General features: G+C 37.8%; 1 protein-coding gene across 16 annotated transcripts in view; it reads right to left on the reverse strand.

Moving 5' to 3' along the window:
* The window catches only part of DOCK3 (dedicator of cytokinesis 3), a 257,137-nt gene that overhangs the window by 16,319 nt on the left and 214,904 nt on the right, over positions 1–25,914 (reverse strand). For 14 of the 16 annotated variants that reach the window (XM_084531292.1, XM_084531300.1, XM_084531291.1 and 11 more), the window contains 16 exons: positions 24,370–24,455; positions 22,044–22,070; positions 21,830–21,925; positions 19,816–19,876; positions 19,229–19,322; positions 18,363–18,511; positions 13,325–13,411; positions 11,828–11,932; positions 8,277–8,418; positions 6,824–6,990; positions 6,167–6,253; positions 5,533–5,712; positions 4,413–4,496; positions 3,014–3,130; positions 1,818–1,939; positions 134–269 (listed from right to left, as the gene is read on the reverse strand). In XM_084531292.1, the coding sequence (XP_084387418.1) occupies positions 134–269; positions 1,818–1,939; positions 3,014–3,130; positions 4,413–4,496; positions 5,533–5,712; positions 6,167–6,253; positions 6,824–6,990; positions 8,277–8,418; positions 11,828–11,932; positions 13,325–13,411; positions 18,363–18,511; positions 19,229–19,322; positions 19,816–19,876; positions 21,830–21,925; positions 22,044–22,070; positions 24,370–24,455 (1,740 nt within the window). The remainder of the gene's footprint in view (positions 1–133; positions 270–1,817; positions 1,940–3,013; positions 3,131–4,412; positions 4,497–5,532; positions 5,713–6,166; positions 6,254–6,823; positions 6,991–8,276; positions 8,419–11,827; positions 11,933–13,324; positions 13,412–18,362; positions 18,512–19,228; positions 19,323–19,815; positions 19,877–21,829; positions 21,926–22,043; positions 22,071–24,369; positions 24,456–25,914) is intronic. The other 2 variants (XM_084531299.1, XM_084531303.1) reach the window with 1 other exon arrangement.

Raw genomic sequence — 25,914 nt, forward strand, 5'->3', positions numbered from 1 at the left:
AATCTCACTGGACAGAACCGAGCGTGTGGATAGGTACGTTGCATAATAATGATAGGTACACTCATAAGTGTAATGCTCCAAGCATGCTCAGTGCCATCTCTGACAATTGCTCCTGGGTGCACTGGAGCCATACCTGCATGTGGTACATATCCTCAGCAGTCTCCCCCACGGAACTGTCTGTCAGGATAACCAGGTTTCCTGTTTCACTGGAGGTGTGTGATGACAGAGAGGATGACGAGTGTCGGACTGAACCAAGCATGTTCAGTGGGCTGAAACAAAAACAGAGAAAGAATAGGGGCATTATTATTTTTTAATTTGCATTTTAATTTCTGAAGTCTGATTTTTTTTTTCCAGGTTGGTTAAGTATCTGCTTTAGGTCATCTCTACATGTCAAACACTTTTGAACGTATCAGGCCAAATAAAAGCTTAAACAAATCTATAAATGTGAGTAAATATTAAAAAAAATGGAAATAAGATTATACTTAAGATAACAGTGTGTAGGGTGATGAATTTCAGAATCCAAGGCCAGGTTAACATGTCATGACACACATCAGCTGTTCTTTTAACAGAACATTCTGAAACCACTCTCATTCTTAATACCCAAGTAAGATGAGTGGGAGCAGCTTAATAAAGCATTCCAAAGGAAGCCAAGCACAAGAGACAGGCCAAAATGCAGTTTTTCTTACTGCATTGTTAGGCTTCTGCATTGCAGTTGAAGTCAACTTTCTAGCTGACAGTAAATTAATACTGTCCAACTGGTGTGCAATCTGCACTCTAATCTTTCCCAGATTCATTTTTTGTCACTGTAAATCACATCCACAAATGCTTACTTTGTATACTATAGAATCTCCCCATTTTACCCTAAGAATTAGGGTAAAATTCTTAGGGAAAAAGGCTTTACAAAGCGATGAATCTTGAGGAAAAGAATTGTATCACCCAGATACCTAATGTCAGTTGCCAAGACACTAAAGGAGCACAAGAGCTAATCAATTGTAATTTTAAAAAGGGAACCATGGATCCTGTAACTCAGGACCAAGTTTACACAGCTCCTTATGCCAGGCTAAGCTATGTAGACCCACCAAGAGAAATAAACACTGAAGAGCCATTGAAATTTCATAATCTGAGTGACATTCTTTTCACTGTTTCTCAGGCTGGCATGGATATGTACATTTTCACATAAGCAGCTTTGGCTGGATATAAAAACTCTCTTTTGACCTGAAAAATCCCATTTTTTTGTCCACAGTTAGTTTTTATAGGTGGTTCTTCTGCTGTTTGAATAAACATCCACATTTTTAGATATTTCTCTGAATGCTGAGCTATTTTCTGTTATCCTAATCAAAACACCCTTGGCCTCTTATATTTGGGTTCTGATTTGATTAAAACTAAAAACAATTACGCAAACATTTTTGGAGTCTTCAAAATGGGCACATATTGAGTTCAGTTTCTAAACCAAACAATACATTTTTCCTTTCATGGTAGATAATATTTATTTGCCGTTTGCATAACAGAAGTATGAGAAGTTGGAATCTCCAAAGTCAGATTGATTCTGGAGAGCTGAGAAGAATCTGAGTGGCAGATGTGTAAGAAAAGAGATGAAGAAACATCTGGAGGTATTTAGGATATGCTGCAAACTGGATTTCTCAACATTTTTATTCCATCCTCAAACTTTAATAATTAGCCCTGAACAAAAATAAAGGATGCTTATACCAAAACTGACCCTCCTCCTCCAGTACTATTAACTGCATTTTTGATCCTCGAATCTTAATTCAACAGAGTGCAGAGATCTTCAATATTTCAGCAGAAGAAAAGGGGGGTACCTGTGTCGATGCAACAGCTTTATGCTCTCTGGGCTCATTGGTCCATGTGAAACGAGAACATTGCCGCGTGGTGTACTAGTGCCAGAACAGGCTGGACTCAGCTTATCCAAACCAGGTAACTCCTGCACATGAGACACAGAGTCTTTTAGTTACTACAGATATTTTAGCTAAATTAGTCATGAGAAAATTACGATGTTTTCCTCTCAGAAAAAATCCGATCTGTTTCCACGTTCTCTGTAATCATCTACAGTTACCTGTGTTTCCACAGAATAAAGAGCTTCAGTGTTTTATGTCCCTATTCTCTATTTCTAACAATACTTTCCAGCCACCATTTCAGGAATTTTGGAGAAAAAGAGAGGTACAGTGTTGTTCAAATGGCAACCATCTCCATTTTTTTCTGAAGAGAAATCTGAACTCAAAAATACAGATCTTGTCTAAATTCTAAAGAAAAGCAATGAACACAGGCTGTACACAGGCTATAACCTGCATGGATCTCATCTGCTGGAAGAGAAAGGCTGTATTAAAATAATTGTGGTGCTATTTCTGGCCATCCTTGCATAGTATTCAATCCTAAAAGTGGAGGTAAAACCTTTCAAGTTCAAAGCTTTTAGAAAATACTTACTTCAGTTGGAAAGTAAACTGCTAACACATTTCAGATAATTCTTTTACATTATACGGAAAGGTGTCCTTTGGTTTCATTGTGATATTGTTCAAGAAAGTGATGAGAATTACACTTGAACAGGAAGAGGAGAATGCACTGCAATTTCTGAGACCCATCTGGCAAAGATGTCTCAAGTATAGCTGTCACAGAATACTAATGTACAGCAGTGCACAAACGGATGGAAAGGTACCTTTCCTAGAGGACGATACTTGTATTTCTGGTATAAAACAGGTGGTGTGAGCCATGCTCTGGAGGCAGTTCTTTTGACTATATAGGAAATGCAAACCTATAATATTGGGTGCCTAAATCAAAGTTGGAAGCCTGAAGTAACCAACCGGAATTTATGTTGCTGTCTACATAAAAACACTTCTGGAGGGCCTAGTCCATGTTATGCTACTCAAACTATGACAGCTGTAAGAGCTGAACATCTAACGTGTTTTGTTAATCTTTCTTCTTCTGTTTTATATTATTTTATGACAAGCCTGAAAATTGAACTTTACAATTATTCTGTGATATTAAATGAGAACCAGCTTACATGGTACAAACTGGATCGCATCATCTGGAACTGGTCTATCAGTTTCTTATGCAGAGGGCGCATTTCTGGGTGTACAAATTTCTCGTGGACTGCCAGACCCACTCCTAAAACATGTACCTGTTAAGAAGAAAACAAGATGACAAAACTAAATAAATCAAGTTTAAGAGACAGAACTGAAGCCTGTCTCTCAGGTCTGTCACTGTGTAAGGGAGTATTGTAAAATATACCACCGTTCTGTACAAGACTGCCAATAACCAAGTAAGCCTAAGAGACCTGGCAAGTTTATATTACTTCAACAAGTACTTCAACTGTGAGACAAGTATGTTATGTCACATTGGATTACATTCGTTAGAGACAACTGTAAAAAAATTACCAGATTGATTGTCTCTCCAGCAGTTAACATCACTGAGTCCTCATACAGATAATTCATTGTGACCAAGGAAATTCCTTCCCAACAGTGTCAGAAAAGGGGTCAAAGTTGCCAACAGAGATTTCAAAACAAAGGAGGTTCTGATAACTGAGCTGAACAGTAACAGTGTTCAGCAGTGTTCACTCCTTCTGTTGCTCATTATTTATTTATAAAGGTCACATTTTCAAAGGTCAAACATACAATATTAGTAATTGAAAGAGATTATATAAGTTCTCAGATGAAAGAAAATAGTAATGATAGCAGGCTTAAGATACATATAATTCCCTAAATGATCCAAACTCAGTACAAACAATAGCTAATTAATTTTCAAACATCCTCTTGAGGATTGAGGGGAGATAAGTATTATCTTCATTTTACAAATGGGAAATCTGAAATGCAGTTAAGCGATTTGTTGACAAAGCAGGCCCAGTAGCTCTGTAAAAACTTGGCCACATTGTTTAACGTGGTGTATTTTGCCAAACCTTCCATTAACAGGGATGTGATTTTCTGATTTCACTCCCATCAAAGCGTCCAGCAAGCTTTATCTACCAAGATGTTTCACAGAGACACTAAAGAAAAACAGAACTGTAGATAGTAGAAATAGACATTAAGTTTTCCCATGTAGCTCTGCCTGTTTAATCTCAAGCCTGACCTGTCCTGACTCTGATTATCTTTGAAATATACTAGGAAGACATAATTCAAAATGTCATAAATGAATGGCAGGCCTGAAATGTGGCAAGATGTCTAGTAGATAATAAACGGAGACAACAAAATTCATGTTATGCTAGCAGAGCTTCACCTAACATTACATAAGGTGAATGGCTAGTTCATAAACTCCTCAGCCATCTCACCTCCTTTTTGTTTAAATGTACTTTAAATCTCCTGTACTGAAATTCTTTACTTCTGAATGAATCAGTTGGATCTGGTGTGTTTAAACTGACTGCTGATGAATCCAGACACCAATGTTCTTTTGTGTCTGAAAAGCAGTACCTGTTCTTGCATGAGTTCCTTGAGCTGTGTGATCTTCTCTGCATCTGCAGGGTGCTTTGTGATATAATCTTTATCAAAAAAGGCCTGTAGGAAAAAGAAAAGAAAAGCTTTCTGCTTATTGGGAAATAGTTGTCATAACTTGTCTTCAAAAGATGATAGGAAAAGGTCCAGAAATCTTAGGAGAACTAAATACATTAAGCTAACAGCAGCAGCTCAATTTTATCACTTTTAGCACTCTGGGATCCAGGTAAAGCTACAGTATGAGTGTATCAACCTACATGATTCTGTTGCTCATTTAAAGGAAACAGTGTAAAGTAGCATAAGACAGTCCTCAGCCCTGAAGGATCATGAATCTGATCATATTTACCTATGTGACAATGATGAACAATACCACTAAAACTTTTATCATCCTATGGTTTTAATTTTGTATCATTTCCTTAAAAGAAAAAAAATCCTTAAATTAAGTGATTAAAGTGGTAACTGAGGTAAAGGAAGAAGAGCATTCTCTGCGTGGTCTGCAGGGAAGACGTCCCACACCCCTGGACTCCTGCTGCCACTTCTCAGTATCTCAACCTAGACTTACCTTTTGCAACGTGGAGTTTAAGTAACAGCTTGCTAAAGAGCATAGCAGATAACATACCAGCTAACATCGTGTAACTTTAAGGTCTCAGTGAGTCCAAAATTAGGCTAAGTAAAGACAATGGTTGAGTAGCATGAATTAGCAGCTTTTCCTGATTACAGGTCCAAACAGTCTCAATTACCATGAATTTCACTGCCTCTGCTGCAAAAAGGACTTATAATGTAAGCAGTGTAATAAAATAAATAAATTCTGATACATTCCTGTACCTGCCAGGTCAGGGCTTCCAGGTAAGCCAAGATTTAATCGTAAGAAACCCCACTGTCAACCATATCTACGTTGTATCCCAATTCTACATTTGGATCCTCTTGTTGACAAATGGCTATGCAAGTGCTGATGCAGAATAACCAAGCATGGGGTTTTAACCTTATATTTAGAAAATGTGCATGAAAATATCTTATTAAATGATACTTTCTTTGAAACAACAACGGAAATAAAATTGAAAAATGTTGATGCTATATTCAGAAGCAGAGCCCTGCTTACCTCCTGGTATCGTGCAATTCCTCCATTCACAGCTGCATCAATCACTCCATTCAGACACATGCTGAGAAGATTAATGTTACCATGCATTTGTTTATGCTGGTACTGGCTTATCAGTGTTCTCAGCTCCTGGTTTTTATTCTCAACCACTTGAATGGCATTTTCCAAAGGACTTACTTCAACCTCAAAAGGCAATAAAACACACTTTAATTCCATGGACACTTCATTGTGATTTATTACCTTCCTTATAAAGAAATGATACACTAAGATGGTTCAGTGATCTCTGTTAGTTTTTACTGCTAGAAAATTAGCTACATTAACAAACTTTATTGTCAGTAACACTGTATTTCAGGTCACTGAGTTGTGATAACTTCTTTCTGTAAACTAACATCATGGTAACAATGCAATTATTCTATCTTTCTGGCACTTTCTGCATTATGCTGTCATGTTCCCTCACCTAATTCCCCTGGTTACATTCAGCAGTTATTTAAAATAAGTGGTGAAAAACCGACATACTTAATTGTTGTAAACCTCATCATTTTAAATTGCAAGATTTCAGACAGAAGTTAAATTGCCTATCCCATGTCCTTAGTAAGTCATCATTTCAAACCTCAACTATCAGAACTATAAATGTTACCAGTTCTCTTCTCTCCACTTCAAACCAACGAGAAATTCCAGGCAAACTGTGAGTCAAGGTCAGAGTGGTACGTTCAATCCACAAGCTCTGCAAAGAATAATTGAGGGTGTGAGGTACACAGTGAACCACAATCACATCATCTACACTCTTACTACAGGTGCTAAGGGGATAAAGGTCAGAGAAGAATACATTAACTTCCTCCTAAGCAGTAACATACATTTCCAGAATGTCATACTGAGTGTCATTTAAATGCTCCCCCTTCCCCCCTCAAAAAAAAAATAAAAATCAGTATGCTCTATAGCAATACATTCAACATTTCTGTTAATTTCCAGAGGTTGAGGTTGGCTACCAGTTCTGTCATGGGAACAGAGAAGATCTTGTGAACATCTATGGCAATAAGAAAAAAATTCCAGCCAAACAAAAAAACCATCCTTGCTACAAAACACATTTCTCCTGGCACTAAAATGACTTGTCTTTAAATTGGACAACATTTTAATCAGATCAGATGTGTAGCCACCAACAGCTACTTGTTTGTGTTACAGTATCTTTGGCCATCATATCAGGATTACTTGAAAGGCTCTATTAGCATAGAATAACACGAGAGTAGTCGCCTTGAAGAGACTGACATTTAAAACACAGATTGATGACTATTTGTACCTTAAATTCATTCTCCTTGTCCTTTGGGCCTTTGTGGAAAGGCCTATCATAGCGGAATTTCCGGATATTGTTGACTCTGTAGAAGCTCTTTATGCGATCAGGGACACGGTCCATTTGTAGCACATCTATATTGTCTGGGATGGGAGTGACTGCATAGATCTGTAAATCTGCAAATTGTGTAGTCAAAGAAAGCCATGGGACATAAATCAGGAAAAGCTCTTTCTACTGTGGAAAAAAACAGGATTGTGAATTCAGAAAGTAACACTCCCTTTTGTTTTCCATCATCCTTTTTTTGCAAGTGAAACGAGCACACTAAACTAGATCTATTAGGACAGTCTACGTAGTGGTACTTTACAGCCAGATTAAACAGAAAAAGATACCTGAGGATGCAGAGAGCACATATTAAGACATACAAAAATATCTACGTTGGACAAAATAGTCAGTTCCTATTAGTTTTAATTAGAGCTATGTGCTTCATTGCTGCAGGCACTTCAGTAAATCTTTGTGTCTCTATGTATTTAGGAAACTAACTATCTAGTATTTACCTTTGATAAATTTTGCCTTAGATACTTCAACTTTGTCTGCAAACAGTTGTTAACTGATGTTTATCAGTTTAGTTAAACAGGTGTAACCTTGGTATTACAGGCAAGGTCCCTCATAGGTTTGATTACATTCACAACATACACATACAAACAAACCCTCTGTCTATAAAAGTATCAATGTTACATACCAAAGAAGGGTGGAAAGCACATTAAGGAAAATCTGGTGGTAAATACTAATCAGTTTCAGAAGATTTCACTTACTGACAGTGTTCTTATGGCTAAAATCCTGTAGTATTTTTGCTGGTGCCACACAAGCCAAATAGCAGTGTTCTTACAAGTAAAATCTCCTAAGTCTCTGCAGACCCATTCATTGTTATGTGGTTCAGTCCTTAAATATACACAGATAGCATTGCATTGGTTGAAACAAACTGCAGTATTGACTGCCAATGAGAAGTAGTAAATTCAGAGCCTTAGTTAGAAAAGAGTTCAAGTAGTTTAAAAGAGAAGTAGACTATGAGAAAAAAGCTGAAGTGAAAAACACAATGGAAAAAATAACACGTTTAGATTAATACCTGTTCCCAACAAATGTTCTCCAAGAGCAGGCATCAGACCATATGATTAATGAAGTAAAGTGTCCATTATGGCAATGCCATTGGTAAAGGTTAATGCCTGGATGTAATCAAGCACTCTCTTACACATTGAATGCAACCTGCAGTACTCCCTGAATAAAAGGCAACAAATCTCCAACACTATGTTCTGCAGTGTCTGCTATAGACAGGTGTATGGTTTTGTCTGTATCCAGCTCTTCCCAAGACAGTTACAAACTGAGATATCCACAACAATGACTTTTCAATAACTTTCCTCACTGTGCTCTACCTAACCATAGTTTGCCCTTTTCTCTGAAAGGATACACTGGGCATCGCACTGTAGTATAGAGTCGTCTGGGTGGTTGGGATGCTGCATTGCAATGGCTTGTGGAAACTCACTCAGCATCCTCTGCTGGAAGGCTTCCAGCCTTTCATAGTCGTGGCCCCGACACACGTATTCTTTATTCTGCAAGAAGGACAATCATAAATTAGTCTCTCTAAAAGTTAGGTTAAATTCTATTGTTTTTTTTTTTTTTTTTTTTTTTTTTATCTCACTTTGAGTTTTACTGCTTCAAAAAGCAAGGTATGTGACAAAGTCAATACACTAACATGACAGTAATAAGTACTGGTAACACAGATGGTGTATTTTACTCCTCTCTTTTTCATTACAAAGTATTTCATCAACTGATAAGTAGACCATTCCACTGATCTCTAACAGAAAGGTACCTCTGCTCCCTGCACATGTAGCATTCAGTCCTATGATTTTGTATGATTTGCTTTTCAGGTAACTGAGCAGGGACTGTTATTTAATTGGACTACACTGAAACATAGCAAGCAATACTTCAGACTAAGTCACCAGCTTGGCTGTTCTGTACCGGGAAAGCTGCCATCAAATCTCCATGAGCTGGATAAAAATTCGGAGGATTTCACAGGGCAGAGGGAGCTAAATGTTTATCGATTTACCAGTTAGAAAGGAGTCATAACAAACTTCATAAAAATCATTGTTTAATTGTTGCTGTATTGTCAAACCCATACAATCCACTTCTGATTGTGTCAATCATCCTCAGGATCGCTCCTTGTCTATAGTGGAATAATATGGAAAAGCCTTACCAAGAATTCTGAGTGGCCACTTAGCCCTAAAAGCAATCTCCTCTTGATAAACAGAATTTCCCTTCTGCCAGTGATGGAAAGCTTGCATTTAAATGTGCCTCTTGAGGTATTAAACCATTCGCTAAAAGTTCTTGGATGCTTTTGAAACATCTTGAACTTTGAACAGCAAGATACAGGATCTCTATAGTCCCCACTGTCATAAAGATTGTATTCCAGTGTCTGAACTATATTGCCACAAAATACAATTTTGATTGGTGTTAATGTTGCCTGATGCAAGATCTATCAGTTCTGGTAGTTTTAACTCTTATACACATTACAATAGCTGTAAGTACAGGGTGATTTTTCACCATTATAAAGGAAAAGAAAACAAAAATGGCCAACAAGAATAGTTCCCCCCATTCTATTTCTTGCATTTAAGCACCTGCAGTATATGCAATTATTTTTTTGCTACCTGTTTTGCAAAAGGGTTCCAGCAGAGCAGGAGCAAAATGAAAGAGAAAGCAGCAAAACCCCATCATAAAATATAGTTATGGTGTGCAGTGTTTTTGGCTTTGCATTTCATCTTTCTGGAACAGACCGCGTATTCCATCTGTGACATGTGTCACTTTGTATGAATCAGTCATAGCAGCCAATGAACTGGGAGAAAACCTGCGTGATGAATCTTGACAATTCAGTCTATAATGCCCAAACTTTGCAGCTATTATTAAATTTGGAGTGAGTCCATATTTGAAGGTGAATCTCTTCATGACACTGCATATTCTGCTTTTGATTGCAGCAATTGAGAAAACTGTAAGCCTATAAATAAAGTTATTTTGATTCTAAAAATAATGCCCTGAAAACACCCCAGGGCTGAATTTAATAGATTCTTCAGACAGATGCACAAGATCTCAGAATGTAGCTTGTCAGGCCTTACTTGAACTTCTGGTAGGTGAAGACACAAACAGTTTTAATTTATGTAGGAAGGCTAGAAAGAGATGCAGAATTCATGGCAACATGTGCAATGACTTTACTAGACAAAAGGTCTACAAAATCAAAGATGTAGAAGCAAGTGGTTATCTTCTGTGTTACTCTGTACATCAATAGAAAAATAAATGAGAAGTGTGTGAAGTTATTTGATCACTTTAAATCACTCCTATATCCATTTAAAAATTTTAAATCCGTGGAAGTCTTTTTCTTCTCTAGAATGGCTGCTATGAATCTCTTTACGATGTGATCCATGCAGATGCGACTGCTAATGGGCTTAGTCTGTGCTTTGCAATGTGTAGGCTGTATGGATCATTAGAGAGAGAAAGGAGGAGGGTGACTTCTAATGAGATTGCTACATTAGTAATCTGCTATAAGAAGTACTGCTACCAAATATAATTGCAGAACTAACAAGGATTATAATTATGTATGTTCACGTCTGCTGTTAATGTCTCCAGCCAAGTACCCATACTGATACACCATTTCAGAAAAGTGCTGTGCACTGACAACTTGTGCAGTGTTAAATGCATAGGCCAATCAGTCCAAGACAAAACTGGGGGATTCATAATAAAAGATAGCTAGAGTCACTGATATTACTTCAGATGTAGGAACACTTATATGCTGTAATGACTTTGTTGTCATTTATGTTTGGAAACATCTGTCGTTAGAGATTAAAAAAGAAATTGTTTTCTCTGGAGATCTTCATAAAAGAGGAGCTTCATATGCAACACTTGCTATTTCCTCAGATTCCTTTGCACACACTTCTTTGAAGCGTTGGTTCAGGATCCTTAATTATGGCACTGTTCAGCTTCACCCTTGAGTTATGCAACACTGCCATTTATCTGCTGATACTTCCACCTTCATTTTCAAATTGCCTTCACTTCCCCTGGGCTTCCATTAAGTTAATATAATTAAACACCAAGGTTTAAATCTTGGTTAAAAAAAATAGAGGGAAATTTAAGAGTGCAATTTTCAAAACATGTACCTTATGAAATAAAAATGGTACACACTTTTGCTCTTTATAACTTCTTACTGTGTGACTCAAGAGCGGTGCCATCTCTTGTCAAGCCATTTCTTCAAAGAGAACACAAAACATGCAGCTCCAGTCCTTGAAAGCATGCTTCAGGTTAGCTTGTCCTGTCAAGCTAGATGGCATCCACCATCAATTTTCAGGCAGTTTTTACAGCTGTCAGATTATATTCCTTCCCTGCTCTGAACCAGCAAGGAGGAGTTGTATGAACAAATACCCATTTTACATTTTATTCCTCATTAGGAAGGGAAAGTAATTGCACTTTTAAAATGGATTTCAGACCCAACTGATCCCGTATACTCCAAAGACAAGAAGATCAAAGAGAGGATGTGTTCCGAGAAGTTGATAGGCTTTTTGCTTAACCTAGGAAAATTTTACTTGGAGATAGCAGAAGAGTGTCATTAGTCTGGTATTAGAATCACTCCATCATGTGAGATTTTTTTAAAGCATGATAATTTGAGATGATGAAAATTCGTTGAGTAATGACCCAGCATTGCTGTGATAGAGCATTTTGCTTAATATAGAGGCAATTTTTGCTGATCTGCAGATTGTCAAAAATACACATAGGCATGAGTCAAATTCCTGATGTCTGTTCCTAAGAATGCTCCCAATGAACCACATCCTTCGGTTCTGACAGAAAGCTATTTCTACTTGCACAGGTGTAAAATATAAACTGAACAGCAGATGTCCCAACTCCACAGCTGAAATTCAAAGCCTTAAATGCTACTCTGAACCCAGTCACTTTGCCATATTTTGTTTAACTCTGGCTTACCCGCAGGAAAAATGGGAATTTCCGACCATAAAAACCAACTCTGAAAAATTCAGGTTCCAAGCGCTGCTGTTCCATGATATTATCATAATAGGTAGCTTCCATTTTCTGTGAATGAAAAAGTTAGTTGCTATCAGACTCTTAAAACTGCACTTAAAACATTAGAATCTAAAGTTACATTCAAATATTACATTATTCTTTTGCACACATTTTTAATGAAGAGTGAAATTATTTTAAAGATTAAAATTATTAGTCTACATTATCAGTCTACATTATGGAGCAGACTATAATACCACCATGCTCATTTTACATTTTGGGAGATATCATGAAAATTTTTCTGTTTTACCTCAAATTAAACAGGTCTTGCATGTAATTCTCTTTGCACTACAGAATTAATGGCAAAGCTGAGATTAAGGTAACTGTTGCCTGGCTCCCAGTGTCCTTTTCTAACTGTATTCTCAACAGCTCTCTACAGCTCGAAATCTATACTGCTGTCTGAAAAACTTTATCAGTTCAATGGGGATTGCTTTAATTGAGTTGAGGAGCATGAAACGGGATGAAACTAAATTAAATCGTCTACAGCTCTGTATACCAGCAAGTTTGACATGGAAGAAAAGGGGGGAAGGGGGGGGTGTTGAAAAAAGGACTTTCTCTATTTACAATTACTTGTTCCATAGCAGTGTGCTGGCATTTGCATCAAGAGTGGGATTTCAAGACCCCTTGTCAAATTGAATCTCTGAAATGCTCATAAGAGTTTCTCTATAGCAAAAAGATAGCTTTTTAATGAGAAGCATCAGTTTAACATCATTGTTTCCACTGCAGGGAAACCTAACAGCAGCTTTGACGTTGAACACTGCACCGAGGTTTTGTTCTTGGTTCCCACATGCATTATCTCCTTTTGTAAAATGGAGAATGTCCCAAAGTTGTTGTGGGAAGAATAAAGGAATGGGCTGAATGATGTGAATGGCACAGAGAAAAACTTAGAATGGGGAGAAATTCAAGGCAATTCAGGTCAACACAGATTTAGGGGTCTCGAACAGAAAACATGTCATGTAAAGGTGAGCAAAACAAAGAGCTGAGATGCTCCTCACCTGCCAGCTGATTAAATACAATCAATAAAGAGGCAGAGAGAACAGCTAATTTACTGATGTTTTAGGAATACCTTGGTGCACTACTAGATTAAGGCTTGTTAATAGGTTTATCTGCTCATCACTCATGATATGTTTAGCAAAGGCTGTTTTATGCAAAAATAAACATAGACAGGCAATGGCAAACCAAGATCCTCTGCATGTGTTTTTCATATACTCATGGGAGTTAGGGTTGGCAGATCTAGAATTACTTCAGTAGGCCTACAATGTTGTTGGAATGAATCAATAGCAAAGGAGTCCTTTTTTTTTTTTTTTTTTTCTTTTTTTCCAATTGAAAATTTCCTGACAGGAGAGACAAAACTTTCCAGAGAATGGAAAAGATTCTGCAAAGAGAGGAACTGCTGCTACTTACCCGAATCCAGCTGAGGCTCTGGTAGTCATAGAGGTTTTCGTACTGTATGGCCAGCTCTCTGCACAGTGGGATACCAAACTCCCAGCTCTGCAAAACCAAAGCAAATCACGCTCACAGTGACTGGCATGTTATCACCAACTCAGCTGAGAGGAATACAGAAACTTGTTTTAGGCAATTCATTAGCTATGAAATGCCAGGGATTAGATATGAAAATGCAATGCGATGAAACAGTTTCCATTAATATTGGATTGATTCCTTCTTCAAGATGGTAACAGAGGCACATATTCCATTGAAATTACATGCAGGCACTGCTCTCACTGACAGTTTACTCATGAGACTGGGAACTTCTCTGGAGAAATATAACTAACAAATTTTCTTCCTGTTAAATCCCCCCCAAGTATCTCCTCTGCTTTCTGCACTAGAACTCCCTGAATCAAAGACTCTTGTCATCTAGGGCATAGCTCTGCAGCAAAGTGCTCCCCTTCCCGTGGGTGCTACTTCCTACTGAAAGCATAAAACCATCAAGTGATAGGAAACACTCAAATGCAGAGACAAAACATTCTCAGAACTGAGCTGCCTTATTGCACTCAGTATCCGTATTCAGAACCAAAACCAAGGCATTGGAACAGGCTGCCCAGGGAAGTGGTGGAGTCACCATCCCTGGAAGTCTTCAAAAGACGCTTAGATGTAGAGCTTAGGGATATGGTTTAGTGGAGGGCTGTTAGCGTTAGGTTGGAGGTTGGACTCGATGACCTTGAGGTCTCTTCCAACCTAGAAAATTCTGTGATTCTGTGATTCTGTGATTTTCAAGCACATCATATTCATGGCCCTCAAGGATAAGGAAGAAGGAGATTGCGTTTGGGCATACCCACACAGAGAGGAAGCTTCCCTTGTTACCTGTTAGCTTTTTAGAATGTTCATTTTATACACCCTTGAACTGAAATCTCTCCCATCGTCTTGTGCCTGCACAGACTGGAAGTGCTTTGGGGGAGTGATGGTTTCTTACCATAGTTATGTAAAGGATCTGGAACACAAAGGTCTCAGCTGAGGTTTGGTTAGATCAATTTTTATGCACTATTGGGTTAACTTGCCTTTTTATTTTTTAAACTTGGACTGTATTACAGTGAAAACAATTAATGTGAGTTGAACTGTCCTCATCAGTATTAAAAAGCATAATATTGTACATCGTTGGTAACAGTAATTAACAGTAGTGATGTAAAATATTAGCAGTTTATATGGAAATAGCTTTTCTGGTTCCATGTACCTTCACTTAAAGAAGAGAATCTCTGCACCATTTGAGTTAATGTAGTAGGCACTTTGCCATGCTTCCCTTTATACGCGCGCATTCAGTATCTGTTCTCTCATCCTTAATATCAAAGTTTTTTTTGTCCTCTGGACAGCAAAAACATTATCAACTTTAAAAATTTCTTTATTAAAAGAGAGTATAATTTGAAAAACTAAGAAGCAAAAAACAATATTCCTACATCTCTTTAGCTTCTCTTTATTATAAAAAATGTACATAAGAACTTGCTGAGTAAAAGATTCCTTCAGCATCTTTTTTGATAATCTTATAGGAGTAGATTGGGGTGATGGGAAGCCTGAGATTTAATTAGATAATTACAATACATGCAACTGAAAGACCAGTTACTCGACAACTCAGGTTATTACTTGGAATTTTGTGATCTCAAATTAACAGGATTTTTGCTGTGGGCTGTCAAAGTCCATGACACACAAATAGATACATTGAATTGTGATCAACTGCATTGCCCAATTAAGTGTTTATATTTGCAAACACAACAAGCATTGCATGCCTTTTTTTTTTTTTTTTTTTTTTTTCCAACAGAGTTTACAGTATCAGTACATAGACTTCTGGTGATCTATATTTACCTGGAAGAACGGAAAAGAAAAATCTCTTCTAGAACACCTGGCTAGGAATAAATGGCTTTTGTTACACTGGACAGAAGCAGAGTCTCACTTCCAAATGGGATGTTGTGGCTAAAGCATTACATAATTCTGCAATCTGTCTTCTGGATGGAACCAGAAAGCTGGCTATCTTCTCTTCCAGTGATCCTAAAGGTGTAACCTTTTTATGCACCTTTTCTGATGTGAATTAAATTAACAATATGTAACCACATCTCATTTCTCTTTATTTAGACAAGCTCTTTCGCATGTACTCTGATACTATTTCTGTCATCCTAACTCAGGCTCTCTCTCTCCCTTTCAATCAGATTTCAACACAGAAAAATTGTACCATGCCAGCTGAATACTCTGATGATAAAGATGTGATATGTAAGCGGAGGAAACACAATATACAGGTAGCTTTTTAGAAAAGCGAGTTCATAGATATTTGAAAGTGAAGCAGAATGAATGGATATGAGTCACAGGGATCCTCCTTTTTTAAAATTGGTAATGTTTAATGAGGACTGTCTTCACAATGTAGAAGCTGAATATACAGTTCTGTGTGCTAAGTGTCACTTTCCTCTAAAGTATCATTCTTCTCCCTCTCAAATAATTTCCTAACGTCTCCACTGTTAATTTAATTCATTACTGCTTTCTCTTTTGCTGATGTCTGATCTGTTTGTACGCTGAATATTATATCCTTTGCTTGTAAAGCTCATTCATCCAAGTTTTATTGCAGCCTTCTCCTATGACACCAGCAACTCTCAGCTGAGTGCTGTTGATGGCACACAGGAAGCAGATAGACAATCAACATCTATGAATGGGAGCCTTTATTTACTCACATCCCAATGTGCAGATTTCTTTTGGAAGTGTGATTCACAAGAGAAATTAGTTCAAACGTTGTGTAGAAAGAATACAATCTAAAAATGAACTGCTTTGGAAATGTAGCACTGGGTCTCCCACAGCACTTGGCTGAATACACGCTGTGATGCTGTAAAAGGGAGCTGGTCAGAATTCTTAGTTAATACAAATCAGCAGTGAACTGGGCAGAAAAGAGTTGTGCAGTTCTCAAGCCGTTGCTGTCTAGAAAAAGGATCAGTCAGGTTCAAATTGTTCCATTTAGTCTCCTTTAGCTAGGAGAGCTTGAGTCTTAAGGGACAAAATCAATCATAAAAAAAAAAAAAGTTACGCACTTGCACATGCTACCTGCTGAGCCATAAACCGATTCAAAGCATTGCAAGACAGCAGTAGAAAGGAGTATGCAGAGTGAAGGGTAAAAGGGTTTTGGAAAGCTTTGTTCCTTCCCAGCACAGGGCTGCTTCTGAGAATGGGAGTTAGACAATTCTGCACTCCCTTGCAGTGCTGCAGGTGCTGTCTGCACTCCACCTGCATGCCCTTTATGTCAGACTCACAGGATAGTCACATGGCCTTATCTTTCCCCCCTTACTGTGGTGAGGTTTTCCCATGAACAAATGGGGAACTTTTACACCTCCTTCATGCTGCTCTGACCCCCCCTTACTTAATGGGAAATGCCAGGAGCAGCATGAGGAACTTAAGTCTAGATATGCAAGAGAAAACAGGAACAACAAATCCCATTCTTCAGGACCCAGGGAGGTCCTGCTTCACATTAGGGGAGCACAGAAAAACAACCCGTCAGAAACAAGTTGAGGGAAACAAGCTTCTTCTATTCCCTGAGCTGTTCTCAGTTACACAGCCACAGAAAAAGTGGCAGAAAGCAGCAGGAAGATTTGGCTTCTCAGCATCTTTCACCTCCAGAGCTCGAGTGACATACAGCTTAAGTGGATTATTCAGTCATTCAGATACCATTTAAAATAAAGGAGGATTAAAACACACAGCCAAGTAACTCCAGAAACACCCCGTGAGAAAAAAAAAAAACACAAAAACCTTAAGAGGTTAACACTCCATAATCTACGAGGAGATTAATAGCAAAATTACATCCATTAACTTTTTACTCACCCTCAGTGTTTATGTGGATGGCCTGTTTGTCAAAAACACAGGCTCAATTTATGTACATAGTCTCTATGTTAAGTTCATCTAGTCAGACAGTACAGTACTGCAATATTTGCACAAGTCAGTAATTTAAATTTAAGTGCAGTCTAAAAAGCCCTGAAATTTTCTGAAACTAAACAGAAAACCACATGCAGTATTATTTCAAAAGACCTGGGAAAGATTCCTAGATAATGAATCGCTTCCTAATAAACCGGCCACTCCTAATTACAAACAGGAATCTGACTTCTTTTTGCAGACTCGGCAGAGATTGTCTCTGCCATAAGCATCTTTCTTTTATCAGGGCCAGGAAAAAATATCTGGAATGTCAACCCCACATGAATGGAATCACATTTGTATTTAATTTCATTGTCAGTGCTATCAGAGGGAAAACCAGCCCTGAGGTGCACATACAGATGTTATCTTTAATAATATAAGTTATATGAATTTTTCTAAAGAAAAATTTGAAAATATTCTGACTGATGATCTCGCTTCTAATATTCACCTCTGAAACGATCCCAAAACACCATGATACAAGGGACTAACACCTACCTCTGCAGTGATTAAAAAAAATATTCACTGTAGGAAAAACATACCAAATACCTGGAATTAAAATGTATTGAAAATGAATTGATTTTTTTTCTTGTGCAATGGATGGAACTCCACTTTAAAACACCAGTGATACTAAAAAGGCTTAAAACTTTTTTAAATAAGGGACTCCTAGAATGCATTGCCTCCCATTTACTTCTGGAGGATAAAAACAGAAGTCCTTAAGTGAGAAGCGAGTCATAACACAACAATTTGCATAGACAATGTTTTTTTAATTAAGCAACTGGAATTTATCAAGCTGTCTGTCATGTCAGGTGATCCACAATTTTTACAGGTATAAAAACATTCCAGCCTTTTTCCCGTTGGCCTACCTAAACTAGTTCCAAATGATATGTATCATGAAATATCCATATCCATTTTCTCATCTGTTTTTTGGTCTAGAGAGCCAAGACGCAATTTGTCAAGTTATTAAACCTTTTTATATAAATTTACTTCCAGACTACTGAACCAAGATGATAGCCTTGCAAGCTCTAAGTCAGGAAAAGGGAAGGAAGCTGCTGGAAGAGAGAAGAAGTTGGCATACCTTCCCTTTGTTGAAGTAATGGATAATCTTACGGCACAGACCTTCCTTACGTTGCCACTCTGACTGAGATGGATAATGCAGGAACTCTCTCAGAGGTCTGTCCTCCCACTGAAGCAACTCACAGTACAAAAGCAAAGTAAATGCAGCCTCTGTTGGAAATGCAATCATTGAACACTGAAATCAATGACAACAAATAACTCAGCAAATAGTCTAAAAGGTCACAGGCTGCTTCTAAAACAGTCTGGAAGTTCTGATGTACAATTTGAGAAAAAATTCTGAAGCGTTAAATTAACATTAAATTATTCAATTACTTAAAATAGCAGCACATAGCTGTTTCTGATAAACCTGATTCTTAGGTACAAATCTGTCAAGTTCCTTTCTACTAGATACTTGATTTAAATGCACAGTCAGATACTCAGGTATGTAACGAGATTTGGAGTCTGCAGTTGTAAACAGAGCTTGGATAACAGAACTAGAGTCAATAGATTTCTTAAATGCACTTTAAGTATTATAATCCAAGGAAATTTGGCAAACGGTAGCATGATGGTGGGTTTGTGATTTCAATGTTCCCCTAATTTTGATTCCACTGTTGTGATTTTTCAGTCAACTGTCCTTGCAGAACACTGTAACGTAAAATTCAAGGTGCAACAGAACAGTTGCTTGTGCAGAGACATGCATTACTTCGTGTGATGGAGTGATGGACCCTTGTCTCTAGGGTCAGAGATTCCTGAGGGCTGGTCTTAACAGTGAACTGATCCATAACAGAAGTTTTTGAAAGAAACTCAAGAGATGTTAGAGAATAACATCAGAAGAGTCAAAAGCTTTCACTAGGATTTCAAACAGACCCTGTATGATGTCTTACTAACCTGTATAGTTCTCAGCCTGTAAGTGCATGTCACACAGCTTGTGGATATAGCGGATGTACATCTCTTCCTTGTTAATTTCCGACTTATAGAAATTCTGTAAAAGAGAGAGTTTTTATTTTCATTGAGAATTTTCCTTCATTCAAGACAATCAGTAGCATCTGTATACGTATATAGGTACTGAGAAGAGAATACATTATTAGTGTAAAGTGAAAGGACTAATTCTTTTCACATTCACACTGATTTAACCCACTTTTTCGCGTAGTGATTTTTTTTCAAAACGAGGATATAGTCAAACACTGGAAGAAAAGGTGAGAGAGGTTGTGGAATCTCTGTCACTGAGATATTCAGAACTCAGCTGGACAAAGCCCTGAGAAGCCCAGCTTAAAGTTGGAGAGCCCAGCCTAAAGGCAGAGAGTTAGACCACAGACTTCCAGGGGATCCTCCCAACCCGTTGTTTTCTGTCATGCCAGTGCTCAGATTCTGAACCTACAATTGCTGACACAGATTCCTACCCAACCTTCCCCATTCCAGCTTCAATTACATTGCACAGTATCACAAAGAGATAAACATAAGGAAAAAATCTTTACCATAAGGTTAACAGTGCAGCCTATTTTCTTGTTCTCCGTTTCATCGCCTTTCATACAATCCCTAAGAAAGTAGAGTAATGTTGAAACACCTGCAAAATTTCCTTTTAAAATACATTTGAAGCTATCTTAACCTCCAGAGATTCCTTGGATCACAAAAACCAGTGAACCGTATACTTTATTTAATAAAGTTGCCTTAAGAAAGAAATCCATAATATGGCCTAAATGATATAAAAACTGCCTTGATGGCATCTGAGAACAAGCACCTGAAGTGACCACTGCATTTCTTACAACTCTGAACAAATACCAGATGGCAGTAATCAAACATCTTCATAACTAAAGAGCTACCATAAAAGTGAAAAGTTATTTACCCAGATGTTTAGTGGTTCCCTAGTCAAAGGACTAGGTTTCAGAAATTCAGGTATCTAATGTAGCGTTGGCATCCTGGAAGATACAACCTGACTGATTTAGACTAGATTACTGAATTTTTCACAGGTAAGATAAATCACAAAAAAAATATCTGTGGATTCTGCAATTTTTAAAAATAATTTTGATGTAAGCAGCACAAAAGAAAAAGGCTTCAGAAATTACCAATCTCGACTTGAGAAAGTCACATTCATTTGTGAAGGCGAGACAAAATTTTTAAAGCAGTGACACCACAAACTTTCCTGAGAACTACACTGTCAGCTAGTTGGCATCTGGGCTCCACAAGATGTCAAAACTGATTAGCAGAGCTCTTCACTTCATAGCTCTCTATGTGATTTGCAGAACTATCACAGCAGCTGACACACTTCATCTGGGTATTTCCAAATTCTCATACAGTTCCCTATCCTGCTCTGCTCAGGGAATGAAATATTCTGCTGCATATTGTGTATCAGTTAAAAGCTGGTATCTGTTCCCGAAATTAAGCATGAAAATGAGTATCTGTTCATCCAAGTTGCGTTGATAGCAGATTCCATTAAAAACAGTCAGCTCCCTTGCATTCTCTTTAAATGTCTGTCAGATATCTGGTCTTTCTTAGTAGTTGTATGGCAGTTGTCAAGAAAAAAAAACAACACAGGAGATTGGATCAAACTGTTCAGGACAACAAAAAGAACAAACTAAAAAGCACAGAGAAGGATTTGGGATTGCAGAACACCCAGCCTAGTCACAGGCCTTCACTTATAATGAGCAGAAAAAAAAAAAAAAAAAAGGAAAAAAAAAATTGAACTCTTGTCAGTAGTCTAAAGATAGAAATATATGGGGCAGTTTTATATAGTTTCTAATTGCCTCCTGTTCCATAAAAACAACTCTGAGTGTGCGCGCACACAAACTAGGAAGTAAAATATGTTTTTATAACTAAATCAAAGCTCACAATAGCCCTGCAAGCTTTAGTCTAAATCCAAACAGAGGATGTCTAGTTTGTAGTGGAGTCTTGCACACAAGTCACCAGCTGACATGTCAGGCTTTCCTCAGATGAAGTTTTCTAACCCTGCTTGCTTAGATGAGGCATTCAGCATGTGTCAAAGACCTTGGTTCAGCAAGCCATTTAGAATCATTCTTACATTTAGCATGTATATTGCTTAATTAGGCAAGATCACTTCAAAGCTGAAAGGAATAAATCATTTAGCAACTTGAATGAACCTTAGTTCAAAACTAAGAATGGACGTCATCTTTTTTTTTTTTTTTTTTTTTTTTTTTGGGAATGAGCATACAAGAATAAGAATTAGGGCTCTGGAGCTGTGAACTTTGGATTTCTGCTCAGAACCCTGCAGCAGTGAGGTAGGCTTGCAGGCGTAATACATAGGTGGGAAAAAGCCTTCAAGATCATCAAGTCCAACCATCAACCTGGCCTGCAAAGCCCCGTCAATAAACCATGTCCCTGGTGCCACATTCACATCTCCTAAATACCTTCTGGCCTGCCATCAGAGAAGCATGCAGCTTGATAAACAATGAAAAAAATCCCTGTACAAAAGAAATTTGATACTAAAACTTCTAATACACATACTCAGAACATCTTACTGTTGTTGTCAGATACCTATAGTCAAGCAGACGCTCCATGAGGCGAGTAACCGATGTAACAAAAGAGATTCCAGTCTCCCGCCATGTTTCCTGCTCAATCTTCTCCAGCAAACTGTTCAGAGAGAAAAAGAGCAGATAAGGCATCCGGGGAAACAGCGTAGTGCATGCAGACAGCCGCAGACAACTTTGTTTCTCCCTCATGAGACAAGTACACAGAATTACTATCTTACCTGGGATAAGGCCCAAAGAGCTGGGTTCTACTCCAGGCAGCATGAAGCAAAGACAAGGAAATTACAGAATTGACAGGAAAAGGAAAATTATCCTCACATTGCCATATAAAATATATAAAAGATAGCAACAGTTGATTCCCACATTATTACCTGTAGCTTAAATACTGCTAACAGCAATCATAAGTTGGAAGGGAGTCTAAACCTAATGCAAATTCCTCTTTGTACATCCTCACATTAATTTTGGTCTCTAATCAGCAACCAACTAACCTTGCATCACAATTTATTAAACTGTAAATAAATGAAAGCGATATTTTTCCGATCAGCAGGCTAAACAATACAGGCAGCACGTCACTGCGATGTCTGAGAAGAAAGAGGAAAGGCTAGAGTAAGAACACTGAAAATCCTATTAAAAATGAGAAAAGAAAGCAAATTTACATGCTAGTTTCCTGAAACTGATCTCTGGTCAAAGAACTTGCCACTTACATACTGACACAGAAGTACTGTTAGGTGTCATACATGTCCTCACAACAGGCAAATTCTTTTATACTGAAACGATTTCCAACCAAACTCTTTTATACTGAAATGATTTCCAACCAAGGGACCCAATTCACACTTCACCAGTACAGCTGAGACAACAGAAGTCAGGGCCAACTGTTTATTTCACGCTGCATTTATTAAGTTTGTAAGAAAAGAGATGAGATTTTCCAATTCTGTGGAATTGTTTCCTCAAAGCTGATAGTATTCTCAGAAAAGACAGTACAAGTATAAACTAAAAGGTTGCTGGACTTCAAGGTTATTTTTCTTGGCTACATCTACAAATAAGTGAAATTATGGTCCCTGAATTCTTAACATTTCAGCTATCAAGTACCTTCCTCTGGAGCTAATGAAAAGTTGAACATTCTTCTTGCCAGGTGAATAAAAATAAAAATAATAAAAAACAAAGATATTTTCTTTCTTTAAAAACAAACAAACAAACAAAAGAAATATATTTATCTGTAGACATGAAGTGCCAGACTTCCTGAGGCTGAATATGCAGAAATCAAAATGGAATAGATTTACATGCTTTCTAAGGATGAGCATACAGGATAGGCTGGCTTATTTATCTTGACAATGAATGAATGTGTAAATGTAAACTGAGAAATACAAACAAAGGTTTATGCCTTAAACTACCTCCATACAATTGGGGGCCACATAAAATTGTCTGGAACACAGAAACAGAATTATCTAGGTGGGAAAAGGTCTTCAAGATTATCAAGTCCAACCATCAACCTGGCCTGCAAAGCCCTGTCACTAAACCATGTCCCTGGTGCCACATTCACATCTCCTAAATACCTTCTGGGACGGGGACTCCACCACTGCCCCGGGCAGCCTGTTCCAGTGATTGATCACTCTCTCTGTGAAGATAGTCTCCCTAATATCCGATCTAAATCTCCCCTGGTGCAATTTGAGACCACCTCCTCACATTCTACCACTTGTTTACTTGAGAAAAGAGACCAGCACCTTCCTTGCAGCTCCTTTCAGGTAGCTGTTGAGAGCAATGAGGTCTTCCCTCAGCCTCCTTTTCTCAAGACTAAACAATGTGGGCTCTCCAGTGCTGACCACGCAGAGAACAATCATTTCCCTGGTCCTGCTGGCCACACAATACAGGTTCCTTTCTTCAATGGCAAGGACTTAAGTACTTTTCTGGTCCCCACTGCAGTGGTAGTAGTGTGCCTCATGTATTTATTTCTTATGTATTTATTCTCATAACACTCCAGGAATCTCCTAGACTGTTTCCACTCTAAGTTTATCCTTATGAGTACTGTGTATTTAGTGTGAAAGGGAGTGGAAACACTGTCATGATGGACTCTGGAGGAATAAACTTACAACTGTTGAGTCAACTCAAAGAATGACCTTCAAAAATTGTAAGCAACAAAGGAAAATGCTGGGGAAAACCGTTTGCTCTAACAAGGCCTGACTTGCTAGACTTTCTCTAAGCCATCCCAAGGCCCTGATTTCACATATTGCTAAGTTAAAAAAAGAAAGGCACCAGTTCCTTTAGCAGATCAATTTTTTTTATAGGAGGACGTTAATGACTTACCTATGCAGCATTATATCAGATTTCACAGAACAAAAACAAGGAAAAAAATAATTTTTATATTCTTTTCAGAATTAGAGCGACACATTTCTGTTTTGCTGACAGCCATGTCATGAAAACCTGCCAGAAAACCTTCTACTGCTTTCTTTGAAGATCAGCCCTGGAGCTGCCACTGCAGCACAGGTCACTATCTAGACTCCTTTAGTGACCCCACAGAATGCAGACCAAGCAGAAATGAGCATAGCTTACAGTAGGCTGAAGAGTTCTCTGTAGTTCTCATCACCTTTTCCTTCAGATACCAGGCTGTCCAGCTTATCAATCAGCTCAGCTTCCACCTGGATGAAGAAATGACTGGTTATAAATTAGCTGTTCATGCAGAAGACGAGTACCAAACACAAGGAGGACTGAAAGAATATTGTCCTGCAGGCTGCCCCACCTTCTCTGTGTGTGATTTATTTCTCTGTATCTCAGTTAAATGGAAACACTTTTCTTATTTTTTTCAATGAAATAGCAGGACTAAAATTAAATTATCCATTTGCTTATCAGAGTCTAAATGAACATCCCAGGGGAGATAATGTTGATTCTTCACAGGCATTTTTGATATTTATTCTCTCAACAAATAAATCATTCTGAACACACTTTCTGTGAAAAATATATCCTGTACCATAAATTGAATATCCATGCAGAGAAACCAATTTATGGCATGATCACCTCTAGCCTGCTGTGATGGTTCTGCTGGTAGCTAACTGACTTCCAACCCTCCAGACATAATTGCATTGGAATATTATTTGTTCATTAAACTCATTTTTATCAAGCTTCTCTATGCTTATATGATGCATTTTCTTTTCACACTGTACTGGGTCTGGCTGGAATGTTAACCTTCCCTGCAGCAGCTACCACACACACTTATATAAAGGAACAGAACGGTATCGTTATGTTGCCCTTCCCTTAGAAAGGTCATGAATATGCATTCATTTCTCCCCTTGTCTAGTATGTCCTATTGTCAAGTTTGAGATCAGATATTCCAATAAAATTGGTTCAAGTGCAGAAATCATTGTATCCAATATTAAAGAAAAAAATGGTGTGCTCTTCAAAGTCTTGTAAAAAACATACTTTCAACACTAATGAAGACAGGTTTCTAAAGGTTGAAATGGCTTGTAGAATTATCACTTGTTTTTATTCAAAGATGAGCATAGTTTGAGTTTCTCAGTTTTTCAGGTGCCAAACTGCAAAGTAAGTAAAGATGAGAAGGAAGAGTAAATCACCCAGTGACACACAAATGGAATTGGCACTCTTGCTAGTGAGATCGTTAAAGGGAGACTTGATTTAGTCCATGAATCAGACTGCATTGTTCTCTAGTATTGCTGAAAAATTACCATGTTAAAACAAGCTACTGGAAAAAAAAAGCATGAAAGTGAATTTCCAGGATTTTTGTATTTTCTAACAACCAATTTAGAACAGAATTCAAAATTAAAAAAAACAACAAAACCCTCTCTTCGCCTGTAAGTTACAACAATTTGCCAGAATTCTGCAAAGCATCTGTCCAGCTGTCTAACACTACTCTGGACAAAAAATTAATTTGGTTCCAGCTGCTAATGCTAGCAAGGTTTAAATCTTGTACTATTTAACTATACATTTCATTCTCACTAATCTAGATGAACCTTCCATCTTTAGTCTTACAAAATTATGACACATGCTTCAGTGTGAGAATTAGTTCCATGGGTAAATTAAGAAAGATTTTTATGGCTGAAACTTAGAACATATGAACAAGTATAAAAATTATATGATGATTAT

The sequence above is a fragment of the Aythya ferina genome (assembly GCF_964211825.1).
Source record: "Aythya ferina genome assembly, chromosome: 10".
NCBI classification, from domain to species: domain Eukaryota; kingdom Metazoa; phylum Chordata; class Aves; order Anseriformes; family Anatidae; genus Aythya; species Aythya ferina.